The sequence below is a fragment of the Pyxicephalus adspersus genome, chromosome 8 (assembly GCF_032062135.1).
Source record: "Pyxicephalus adspersus chromosome 8, UCB_Pads_2.0, whole genome shotgun sequence".
NCBI classification, from domain to species: Eukaryota; Metazoa; Chordata; class Amphibia; order Anura; family Pyxicephalidae; genus Pyxicephalus; species Pyxicephalus adspersus.
In genome coordinates, this window is record NC_092865.1 from 24,400,546 (window position 1) to 24,414,174 (window position 13,629).

A 13,629-nucleotide genomic window follows, 5' to 3' on the forward strand; every position below is an offset into this window, starting at 1 on the left:
TATATGATGATGCATCCTAAGCATGTTTTATTCATTATAATCTCTACCTACACACTGCTGACTGGGGGCAAACACTAGAGGGCAGCACATCATAAAATATATAGCAAGTACTTCACATAACTATTTGGTTATAAATATGTTTTGCAGAAAGCTACACCTATAAATAAAGGTGAACCAGTACAAAGGTGTCACCAGTACAAAATGAATCTAACATAATGCTTTATTCATATTTTCTGCCACTGTTCTATATTTTGGCTTGGCTTACCCATAAGACATTCACTCAATGAGGGACTTTCCTACTTTAACCATTCTAACACGTGCATACAGCAGCAACTAAAATGAGATAAAAAGCCTGAGCCCGCAAAACAATGTATGAGACCAAAGTAACAGCAGGTAACAAGCAACACCTAAAATGAATAGTACAAGCATTATAAGTTAGATATTTTGACCTTCATCTTCATGACAATGTCAAACACATACGTAAAACTGCAGACATCAGCTTGCAACATCAGCTTGCAACTTCCAAAACACTGTGCCTAACACACACAAAGATTGTTTTATGTAAATCTACGAAGAAAAAATATGGATGCATCAGGCAGCAGTAAGTACATAAATGTTCATTTAATAAAATGTCTGGCTGACCCTGAAATCACAGCACCCCATCTGAGTACTCATCCTAAGCTCATCGGAGCTGATGTAAGCAGTGAACAGACCCTTGTTAGGACAGAGTGAAAATATTAAAGTGCCTCTTTCAGTCAGGAAAGGCGGACGTTCTGAAAAAGGTTGCATTTGCATGAAAAATGCCTCGGGTAGAACCCATATATTATGGTAAGCCTCTATGACTGAAAAATGGAAATCCAATAAATGAAAGTAGAAGCCAAGACAGACTTCGGAGAAAAGCTCTAAATGATTCTTGATGTCCTCCAGTCAGTAAGGAATTCGAGCTCTGACTTTCTGCAGCTTGTGGGCATTTTATAAGGAACACTTCTCTGGCACCCATAAATGTACACTATCAGCAACAATACTCCTTAAAATGGACATTTAAAGAATAGACAGCAACAGACAAAACTTTTTTTTTAAGCAAAGAGTTAAAACCGCTCAGATTTTTACCACTTTAGAGATTTCCAGTCACCACAGGCAGAGGAACACAATACTTATTTTATATGAAGGTAAAAAATGTGAGGAGAAATGTCCTCAAATGAAACACACAGCAATAAAAGCTTGACAGAAGTACTAAAACTGTTTAAATAATCGATTCTTGCTGTGTATTCCAAACTCTAAACAGCAGAAGAAACCAGAACTGCTCAGAACACATTACTTCAGCTTTGCAGAGACTGGAGATCCTATACTTGCTGTAGCCTAGTTTCTGGTTTTTAGCAGATAGTGAAACCCTGAATGGATAGTGAAACCCTGAATGCAGCATTCTCATAATGACTGGATCTAAAAGCCTAATACCCTACCAATGTGTTCAACCTCTATCATACTAATAAACTAAAGGAATGTCTTGGTAGCTGTCTGAGTAATGAGCTGTTTGATGGGAAATGAGGAGGGACAGTGACAGGACAAAGGCTTATCCATCATGGAGACAAGCTGTGTACATGCAATGAATCACATATGTCAGCATTATTGGGATTTCACAGCTGTTCAGTCACACTGATGTCTCAGATCCGAGGACAAAACACACACAAAAGACGTTTACCTTTGTGGGTTTGGTACAGCGCAGCAAAGGTGACCATGAAGAACGTAGTGGAGTATTTGCCAGCATTTACCAGGTGAGGAAAGGCTCTTTTAGTGTCTCGGTATCGTCTTAGGCACTGGATGAAACGCAGCCAGGCTGGAATACACTGGACCACAGCTCGAACCCCATAAGAATATGTATTACACCTTCCAGTCTCTATGTATAGAGGAGACAATAAATACATGAAGTAAACCCACATTTAGATTCTAGCACTTGACAAGCTAATATAAGCAACAGTTTCCTTTACTTTTTATCATTTAGTCCAGTGTTCCAGATATATGAACCACAATTGAAGTGAAGGGGAGAGAGTGAAGCTGGGTGCCGCCATAGAGCAGAACGCTGTTGTATGTAAAGCACTCATTCCTGCATCTTTCAGCCTCTTGTTTTTGGAGAGGATGGTGAAAGATCCTTTCCAACGACAAAAATCTAACGTGTGTATGCAGCCTTAGACAAGGATGACTTTACTGTCCTTCAGAGTAGAGTCCTGTGGAAAGCAAAGCAGGTGAAATCTCACAACAAGACATTCCGGCAATCGACAAGAATGTCTTCTCAGGCATTTTAGCATGCTTTGCATTCAACAGGATTCTACACAGGAGCTTGACCTGTGTGATATGGAAGATGGCTTTGAGGTAAATATATATTTTAACCCCCTAACCGCTAAGCCGGTAATTTCTCGCACTAAATATTTTTGCTCTTTTGGATAACCCCGTATTTTTTCGCCTACACTAAAATCCCCACTTACCTGGTCCCGCTGTGCTAATCCAGCGTCTAGAAATCAGTGTAACGCTCAGGTGGTTAAACACCCCTTTTACAGGGTTAATAGTAAGCAAAACAAAAAATATATTCTAATTTTCCCGCTGAACAAAGTGAGGCCTTGTTTGGTCACTTGTCAGGGTAAATTAAGGTAAAGCCAGAAATAAAATTTTTAAAAAAAGGATTTAAAACAATGAACAGAAAGCAAGATAAAAAAAATATCAATACTTTGTTACCTTCACTGATGAGTCCATTGTTACTCTCCCACTTCAGCTCAAAACTGTAAAAGCAGATCATGAACTCCAGGTCCATGAGTATCACGGAAAGGCTGTTGAGTTGGTCAGCCAGCCAGAAGTCTGCAAAGCCCACCTTATGGAAGGGTGCAGTGAAGACCCGGAACTAGTATGATGAAGGGGAAAAATGTGTTAAAATTAGATCAAAAGAACAAAAGTAAAACATTACACAGGGGCAGAAATGTACTCAAGCTGGGTGTCCAGATATATCAAACCTAAAATTCTGGTTACATAAAAAAGTCCACCTTTTTCAGGGAGTCATCATCAAATCTGGATTCTGCAATGACCATCAGGAATATAATTTAAATAAAATTGCTTTGGAAACACATTGGTCCCCTTCAGATATTTGCAAGCTGGTGCAGTGCAATAATGTGCATACTACATGCTGGGTTAAAGCGGATAAAAAAAAGTGAATGGATTTTCAATTCACAGTGGGGACCTAAAAACAAAAGACCTAATAAATACTGCACAATATGATAGCACGCATTCTGAAGTGCTGCAGTGCAATGTTCAGCCTGCTACTGTAGTAGTATGTTGGCGTGGGCATTAACATCCTTTTAATGCACTGTAATAAAAAAAAAAAAAAAACAATAAAATTTCCAGTATGTGGTTACTGCATAAAGCCCATTTTAAACTTGTGGTTAAAAACCAAAGCTGTTAGCCGCTGCCAGCCACCCCATTTCAACTACTATGCAGACACTTTATCATGAATTCGAGTGTGAGACTGGTTGCTTGCAGGAACTCTCACCAGGATCTTCTACAACCGTGCACATACTATGTGATTGTAGGCACATTCGCTGGCCACTAAAAGCACTGCTACATTTCGGGAGGATCCAGACAAAAGGGGTAAATGCTTCAGGGTACTGCTTAGGTGCAATTACCCTTCTATAGGTTTTCCATCATGTTTTTTAGCTCAGGTTAACTTTAAAAGCAAACACAGCTCAGCCTGTATCATTGTTTTGTATCATCATCAATTGTTTCACAAACAGTAAAGAAATAGTAGACAATCTATACATAACAAAAAGTAAACAAAAGGAGCTAAGAAAACAACTTTTTTTGCATCTCTGTTACTCACCAATAACTTAAGGAGCCAAAAGCGAGACTTATAGTAGAAAGTCTTGGTGGGGTTGATGAGAAAAAGCAGCATGAAACCGTATAAAACCAGTGGATTCACCTGCATTGGCAAATAGATATGATGTCCGAAGACACAGGCGAAGAGACTGAGGCACCACAACATGCCAAGGAATCCTGCAATCTGAAACACAAATGTAGCACCCATTAAAGTCAAATATAAACTCAAAGATTTTTACAGAATAAGTGACAAAACAAAGTGACCTGTCTAGACATTGGCTCACCTTTCTATGGCCCGCATCTTCTCAGCCACTTTGCTACCTGTACTGCTGAGCTGGATTTAAACATTTTGCTGCAGACTGTACGGAACCGATTAGTGACACCCTCATTCATTTCCTATGGGTCATTGTGGGTGAAAATCTACATGCAGTGTCTCACCTGCAAGTACACTCCAGGGATGTGATGAAGCAATATTATTACCACAAACCCTTATCCATCATTGGGACAAGCTGTTTAAATGTAATGCACTTTTAGAAATGCTGGTAGATACTACTTAAGAGACTTGCTAGTGAGAAGGAGGTCATCATTGCCAACACCTATATATTAACATTTTTTTATATGAGTAATGTTTCTCACACACTTATAACAAGTGAACAAGTATACACATGATTTTAGACTTTTCTAACCTTTCCTTCTCTCTATATGTTTCCCAGGTGAGCGGGTCATAGAATTGAAGCCACTGCTCTAGTTTAACAGCCAGGCAACCAGTCTACCAAGGACAGCCCTGTCTGTTTCAAAACAGGTTTATATCGTATAAGCAAAACACAAAACAAATGAGAAAAACTAGCTAGAAATACATACAGAGTGCATGTCCACTCCTCCAGGTAATGTTTATGTTCTAAAGCATGCATCAATCTTCTCGGAGACAGATTTAAATTATATGTATGGAGGAGGCACTAAATTCTCTGAAGCCTTCAATGTAACCAAAAGAAACTATTTTCCAGAAACAAGCTTCACTTGCTGACAATGGCACTTACATGAATAGTAATGTATATAGCAATAATCTGTACAGACATTACGTACACATTTTAGAGGTAAGCTATATATCTCATCACCATTGAAATGTCACAGAAACATAGAAGAAAAGAGGAAAAAATATTGGCAGTTGTTACAACTAGGAAAAGCAATGCTTTGATTATATAAAAAGGGGGGCTGGATTCGGAGAAATAAATCATGTATTAGCATGTAACTAAGAATATTGCACCACCTAAATCAACAGTAAAAAAAAAAAATACATCCAATATCTACGCCATCACCATTGTGGTCTGATCTGCCTCAAGGCTGTGTATATAGCTCATCAACTTATCGCCTAGGCAAGTCACCTCCTCGAATTAAATCCTTTTTTTTTTGTATATAATCATTTTACTGCATTTACCTTTTTGTATAGTTTTGTATTTTCTAATATGCTTTTTGGTAAATTTCAAACTAAAAATTGAAAAGGAAAAAAAAGTGGCCTGTACTAGAAAAATAACAGCCGTAATGTAACTGGTTGATGTGGGGAAGCACCTCAGTTACTAGAAATGGGGTTTGGATGCCTAAAATGTGACTCAAATGTTTGTATTCTGAAAATGAAAAGTCACAAAGGCTGCCATGTGTTAATTGGAGAAGACAAAACACAGAGGACAGAGGAGATAAAACACAGGAATGGATGCTATTAATAGCAAAGTATATCCCAGCACAACTAGTTGCTTCCGATCCGGTCACATGGGAATGTCCATTATTTTATGCTCAAATGGGGACTCAGCTGTTATAGCAACAATACAGGCAGCACCACATTCTTAAATACAAAGCCTTCCCAGTTTGTCCCTAGCTTTCTACAATAAGTATTCTGTAATTAGTCATCAATTATTTATTATACAATGCATATTGGGGGTTTCCACAGCATAATATTTTATCTAACGGTCTTGAATGTGCCCCCTGCAGCTATTACTATATAACATGTTTTTACTTTCTCATGTCCTTCTTCGTTCTAATCATATGTTTCTATCAAATGGTGGAAATGTTTAAAAGAATAGCAAGCAAAGCTTTTTCATTCATTGTCATCAGCAGATCTGTAGTGCTACAGACCCCAGGACCTCCCCTAGCATATACTTGTCTTTAATTCACTCCCCGAACCTCTCTGTCAGCACTGGGAGCCAAAGAGAATACCTAGCGCTACATGTAGTTCATTCCACACAATAGTATTGGGTCAATCAGAATTGTCACGTGGAAAGTCCACATCTCTGTGAAAAGTATGGCTGTTGACCTGCAGATGTCATAAGCCTTTCCTTTGATCAAAGTGGCTGGACAGAGTAGAAATGGAGTGAAAAAAGGTAAGGAGATGTTGCTAGGAGGGTAAGTAGATCTGTTGGTCTGTCCTAAGTAGACAATACTTTCCCAACTTAGGTTTTTGCTAAAAATACTGATATTTAGAATGTTCCTGTATTTTTAGAATACTGAAATTAAAAATGATTTATACAGTGATGTGATTTTATCTTGCTGTACAACATACATAAGTGAAGGTCAATGTAAAATTAGAATTTTGTGACTAAGAAGGACTGCGAGAAAATGCAGAGGGCATATATTTGCTTTAGGACCTTTTCTGGATTCAGCAGCAAGGTGCTCTTCATTTTGGTGTGGAAAATGTTACAAAAACCGAATCACTGATGAGACACCATTGCTTTCACACTTCATCCAGCCAGCAATAATTATAAACCGATTTGTTTTTTCCCTAAAGTTCCTTCCGTTTTCATACAATTAGTTTTTATTTTTATTAAAAAATACATGTATACACTTTCATGTTATATTTTTAACTGAAATTAGTAAAACAGTGTTTGTTTTTGGGCCTTTTGTGTTCTTCACCAATGTGACATGGCCCTCAGTAATACAGGTATGTTAGAAATGTAAATGACTGCACAGCAAAACAAGCGCACTGCTAAAGGATGATTACAGGTCCACTTTAAATAATTATTTACAGCCAAATATAAATACACCCAAGTTAAAACAAGAAAAATGTTCCATTACAACCATGGCATATTCACCTTTTTTATAAAAAATTATTTTAGGATTCTTACCTCAAAGAGATGCTGGTGTGAGAGGTTGTTACGAGGATTGAGTTCAAATATAAGGACATGATTGACTCCAGCCTGTCTCCATCCATAAGTATTGATCCCCAAAAGGAAAAGGAATTCCACCAGCAGGAAACCACCCCTGTAAATGCGAACCAAAGGCCAGACTTCTGTAATCTTATACCTCTCGTACCCTGTATGAAGATAAAACAAGAGTGGTTACTTCAGTTTACAGGAGCACTGCAGTGATACTAAAGCCAAATAGCAGGTTAAAGGCAGTGTCTCTACCCTATAAGAACAGAGATTTTTGCTGGGTAAGATTCAACAATAGCATGATTTCATTGGCTGCTAACAGCAACTCCCTGAACAAGCACAGACTGGACAAACCAACTTGGTAAGATGCAAGTGGGCTGACCTGCAACAGATTTGGCCATTAAAACTTATGACTATAGATGACAGATATGCCAGCCAAATGTCCATACTCTTTGGGGTAAAATAAAACTATATATGAGCCACATAATTGTGCAAAAGAAGCTTGCATCAAATTTTCAATCTTGACCCCTCTAAGTAGTTCTCTGATGGTATAAACTCTATGCTGCGTTATATGTAGTCTGGTGACAGCGTTCATGCCTCACAATTGTCAACTGAGGTTTAAATGCGGCTCCATGGGAAGAGATCAATGCCCATTCAGTGCAGCAGTAGGGGGAGCAATAAGTGGAGTTTGCGTACATTTTACAGTAAGTTTAGGTTATGTTATGTGATTGGTTCCTTAAATATATTATACCAGAATGTTTACCATTAAATATATTGCTGAACAATAAAATATATTAATTTTAACGGAATGAATGGTGTAAAAAATAAATTAAATGTCTACCAAATCTAGTGTGAAGAATATAACTTGCATTTCCTTTATGACCAATAACATGATCATTTCCAAACCTGAATTACGGGAATGACAGCTGGTTCGTGGTTCATTTCTATAGCAACATCTCCATTTTCCTTGGCTGAAGCATTTAAACACAATTCTCTGCACTGATGCAGTTTACAGCTTGTTTTGAACAAAAGGCTGCTTAACTCACAGAAATGATGGCAGCCCTGTACTTTTGTTTCCGGATTTAAAACAAAAATGAAAATGTAAGGTACTCAAACTTACCAGTATACACAACTGCACAGTTCAACACAATAAATATGCCACAGTACAATCCCACTCTGAATGTTGTCCAAGCTGGTGCAGGCTGCAAAATACAACAAAAAAAAATCAGCATCTGTACAGCTAAATGTAACAATTATTTAAATTGATGTTAAATAAATGTGTATTAAAATGTCAGCATTTTGCGACTCAAAATTTCAATATAAAGCACGCTGACACGGACAAAGCAGGGAATAACATCTCATCTGCACCAGTATGATGTGCCATGGATGTCAACGTTTCCCTTTTGCAGTCCTGATGATGTCCTATTGACCTCACATTTCACCCCATCTCTTTCATTATACCCTCAGGAAACAGATGAGATGAGGCTACATGCTACTCTTGGGATGATGTTCGTTTGCATCATCAAAAAAGTATATAGAATGTCTTATTACTACACAATGTATATACCAGAAGAATAGGAATGCCAGTTTACAAAAGAGCTGGTGCTTGGTAAGAATACTTATCACGTCAGTTAGTAAAAAGCAGGCATTTCCTGTTATCTAAACCAGCGGTCGCCAAGCGGTAGTCAGCAGGTCTGGCCAGTGTGGCCCCCACGGACCACGTACATTGTATGAATCACAGGTTTAGGGCGGTGGACTCTGGTGGCAGTGGTTGTGTCTCTGGCTAGGACCTGCGATGAGAGAGTGGGCGGGTTCTGGCATTATGACATCACTCTTTCCCTTTCCACCCTTACCCTACACTTTCTCCCCCTTTGAGTGACACACTGCTCCCCATGCATGCGCGGTCCTGCGTCCGTAAGTGTAGTAGTCCATGAGCTCCAAAAGGTTGGCAACCACTGATTTAAACCCTGTTTGTCTTAAGTTTCATGCAAGGATCACAGAAATACTGATAACTGAATAAAGGATACAAAAAATTGTGTGAAAATATAACTATTTATGTGATAAAATAATAGACTGCCTGTATATGAGCACAACACCTCATTGATGTGCCCATAAGCCTGTTGTGACTAGAACCTGTGTTGACCTTGAACAAAAAAAAAAAAAGAAAGAAAAAGATATCGGTATTTTGATCTGGTGAACGATATAAAGACAAGAGGTAAAATGTTTAACAATCAAACCAAGGTGTTGGATGTGAGTTTAGAAAAGTGTTGCAACTGAGGGACGTCGGGCAGTAGATATGGAATGTGGAAGAAGCTAAATAATGTGAATGTGTACTAACACCTGTTTCCATTAATATGGTAATACAGATGTGTTTGAATAAAAAAAAACTACTTTAGTGGATTTTGAAAGTGGATTTTTTTTACGATTGCTTATGATATGACCTATTCAGGACAAGCCTCAAGTAGTACCAACTAATTTCTGGCATTTTCAGGAGAGGTCTGCTACAGCCTGATGTTTCTGTTATAGGTTTCTTTTACATAATTCCACAACCCTAATCTGTTTATACATTAGGAGGAGGACTATAAATGGGCATAAGCAATATGATTCAGAATTATTTCTTACTGCAAAATGACCTATTTATCAATGTAACATAAGGCATGTCTGAGGTACACATCAGCACACCCACATTTGTAGTTTTAAGGGGCATCGGACAAAAAAAATTAGATTTTATCTCAGTATTGTCAAGGTGACTTGCTTGTGTCACTGACTGCACAATACAGTAAACATAACTGAGCGTCTCATATCAGTTTCACTTTGATTGGCATTTGATAACCATGGTCAAGGATGATCCATCTATATACACTTTAGGAGGCACCCAGGAAAAAGGAGTCAAAACATTAGAAACCGTTGTGGTCATTTATTTTGCACAAATATTTCACCTGTGCAGCTCCTAGGGGTGGCACACGCAGGCGTTTCATGGCTTTCTGTCTGTCCCCATCTTCCAATTCATTTGTCACTAGACCCTAGAAATAGAAGAAAATAAAGTGTGAGAAGTTAGCAAACAAACATTGGTTCAGTGATGACAGGTATCCTGGTAATGTTCTGATGTGTAGGCTGAATTATTAGTAAGTGATCATGAGATGAACTTTAGATAAATCATCCTGCTGCAACCAATAAAAGCACAAGATATTTTGAGGTATATGACACACATCAATAAAAAGAAAAGGTGTCTCTTATCAATCCATTCTTTCTGGTCCAAGTCTTTCAAAGTAGGTGCAAGTAGGTGAGTAGAGATAACATTAGGAGGTGCATGAGTAAAGAAAAGCAGGGCAAGATGTAATAATTACATTTGCAGATCTTCAAAATCTTGGCCAAAATTGGTCAAAATTTTGACCAAGTTACAGCTTCTTTAGTCTTTTTGGGGGTGCAGTCAGACAACCAGGTATACTATATCTCTGCATTCACATTACCAAGGCAGCTTTGGAAGGTAACAACCACTTATACTTAAAAAGGTATTTTTTAACTGCAGGCTTGGACCTTTAAAACTTGGGATCCTTTAAAACTTTTATCCAGGTCTACACTACCTCACCACCATTAATTGGCTTGGGCTTTACCTTGTTCCTCATTAATAGAATAAAAGTAAAAGCGGGCATCTCTAACAGGGTGAGGGAGGGACAGTGTACATAATAGAATTTGAGCAAATATATATGTACACCTTTTATTAAAATGGATGCACAAGATCAATATTACATAGGAGTGGGAACATTTCTCTTGTAAAAGTAAATTTAAATAAATAAAATGTAATAAATGAAAATGTAAATTTTGCTCCCAAATTTTAAAAGACTGCAGATGGGTGTAGGAGTGTGGCATGGAAACAAGTGCCAAGAATAAATCTTAAAGCACTCCAAGATACTAGTAAAGCCGGAAGTATAAAACAATGGTGATTACACTGGCAGTCCAGGAAATTTCAGCAATTATACCAGAACCTCAAACACTTTAGTTCATTTGGTATCAATACAACAGATCTCTTCTATTAAAGGTAACATTTATTGACAGCATATCTACTTATACCACTAAGCAATGAACAATCAGGAACTTAAATTAGGAGAACCTTATAATGAGCCTCACTAGATTATCTGGGATTACAGAGAGCATAGTCACCGCTGGTTAGTAAATACAATATTATAAGACAGATTCTCAAATACCTAAAATATCACATTCAAATTAAAAAGAATGTGGTATATAACAGTACACAATTAACAGACGAATAAACAAATTTTGCTGGTTGCTGCTACAGTCATGGTAAATGAAAAATTGACAGGTTTTATCTTTATTTTCATATTTTGTCTAAACTGTTTTTATAGGACATTTCTCCTATCAGTATATTTCATTACCATGAATCTGGAGGTCAGCAAGTTCCACAAAGTCCAAAATTTTGAGTTTTTTTATTTGCTGTTACAGGTTGACATTCAGAAATCCGGTCATTGATAATCCAGTTCCTTCAGATTTCCGGCTTGGATTTTGGAGTGCATTTTCAAATTTACGCTGTTTTCCGGAGGCACCATTTATGTTTTGATGGCACTGTACTCCAGAATCAGCTGTTGAGTCTTGCTTACACGTGTTTTCCTGCTAATTCCTTCTCATTTATTTTCTGCTAGATAGCCCTATTATGGATTAGACATCCATTTAAAGGACTGTACAGGTAGTCATTTTCCGTTTAATATATACAGCATACATAACCATAAAAAAAAAAATCAAGAATTTTTGAAAAACCAGCACTCCTCAGGTCCAGAGGTTGCGGGATTTTTGAATGATATATATATATATATATATATATATATATATATATATAAAATATTTACCAGTGATTCCAGTATCTGACATGAAAAGATAAAAGCAACACACCACACAAAATTATGAGATAACAGACCAATGCACTACAATCCAAAATGAGTTTTATTTTATCATTTCATAATCACTTAAATTTATATAGTAAGAAACTGACACTGTAGAGGGTGAAACACACTCCAGCCTAATATCTTTGAGCACATACATATGAACAGTGAAAATGTAAGTACATCCAAGGAGCACCTTCAGATAAAGAACATAAACTTGAACAAATGACACACATAACTGACATGATATATTCATGCTAAATTAGGATTTTCCAAGTGGAAAAATAAGTACACTCCTATGTTTACCACTATTTCAAATTTGAAACTGGAATTAGGTGTTCCAGATATGAGGCGAATAATAAGAATATCCTTAGCGTGTATGCTGTTGGAATTGTTGGAATGGTTTCTAAACCTATGATTTTGAAGGTTGTTTTGCTACTTACTGTATTTGAGAGGTGATCAAAAGAACACACTGAATAGTTTCCATGGGGTGTACATGCTTTTTCACACAACTGTATACATTGTAAATATTTGTCCATATGTTGAAATATATGCTTTTTCCTTTAACCTAAGCTTGCCATTTTTTATAGGTTTTTTTTTTGTCACTTAACATTGTGTACTGGTTACTCTCTCTAGTGTGGTGCAGGGCCTCTATTTTCCTTTAAATCAGATAGGGGAAGGATAGATGCCCACTGTCAGAATTTTTCAACAAATTTCCTGCATGAGACAACAAATGCTTCCAACAGGTGAGATAATCTTTACTAACCCTAGGATTGCCTTAAATGTTTCTATTTCCACAGATCTAAAATATATAAAAGTACCTCAGTCTCAGAGATGAGCTGATTAATTTTCTTGCAGGTATAAAACGGAGCCACCTCCACATGAGCAACCCTCCAGTCTGCACCACGACTTGTCTCCAGGATTTTGTCATGTTTCTTGAGGATCTTGCGGAACCCTGTGAAGTTCAGATTCTTCCAAAATGAAATAAAAAGGTTAAAAAAAATATCAAATTCTACTACTATGAAGACAAAAAAAATAAAAAAAAGTTGCATGTTTTTCACAGGTACAAGAAATCCTAGCTCTCTATTCATCCTATTCAGCCACTTGACATGTTTTTCCAAGGTAATCCCAACAAGTATGATCTGAAATGGACAATGTTGGAAAATACAGATATTTTTGCCAATTAGGAATAAAACAAAACAATCTTATATCCCAATAGCTGAATACCAGTTACAGATTGCTGGTCAAATATTACACTTTGACATATTAACTAAACCTTTGTGTATGCAGACAAGATGAGCTGTAATTGATAATTATGAAAGAGCTGACTGTGCTGAAACAGTAATTAAAAGCAGCCTGTCCCTAATCTGTATCTATATATATAAAATTGGATGTATGTGTGTATGTTTGTGTGTATGTTCCACCATCACTCGAAAACGCATGGAGACATTTCAACCAAACTTGCCACACATATGACAGACTCATGTGAGTGCACCATTCATCTTTGTACAGGACTGTGGCATATGTCAGAGCTATATCTGGATGTATGTATGTATGTGTATGTGATCACTAGGAAACGCGTAGGGACATTTCAACCAAACCTGCTAGACATACGATTCATGTGAGTGCACCGTTGATCTTTGTACAGCGCTCTGCTATATGTCAGAGCTTTATTTGGTGATCACTCGGAAACACATAGATATATGGTATATGTCAGAGGTATATAAATGTATATTATA

General features: G+C 37.3%; 1 protein-coding gene across 1 annotated transcript in view; it reads right to left on the reverse strand.

Annotated features, from left to right (window-relative positions):
- XPR1 (xenotropic and polytropic retrovirus receptor 1) overlaps positions 1-13,629 on the reverse strand; it is a 100,238-nt gene that overhangs the window by 9,832 nt on the left and 76,777 nt on the right. The window contains exons 5-11 of the mRNA XM_072419804.1: positions 12,712-12,861; positions 9,935-10,018; positions 8,116-8,197; positions 6,969-7,156; positions 3,860-4,039; positions 2,728-2,890; positions 1,700-1,894 (exon numbers count right to left, since the gene is read on the reverse strand). Of these exons, the coding sequence (XP_072275905.1) occupies positions 1,700-1,894; positions 2,728-2,890; positions 3,860-4,039; positions 6,969-7,156; positions 8,116-8,197; positions 9,935-10,018; positions 12,712-12,861 (1,042 nt within the window). The remainder of the gene's footprint in view (positions 1-1,699; positions 1,895-2,727; positions 2,891-3,859; positions 4,040-6,968; positions 7,157-8,115; positions 8,198-9,934; positions 10,019-12,711; positions 12,862-13,629) is intronic.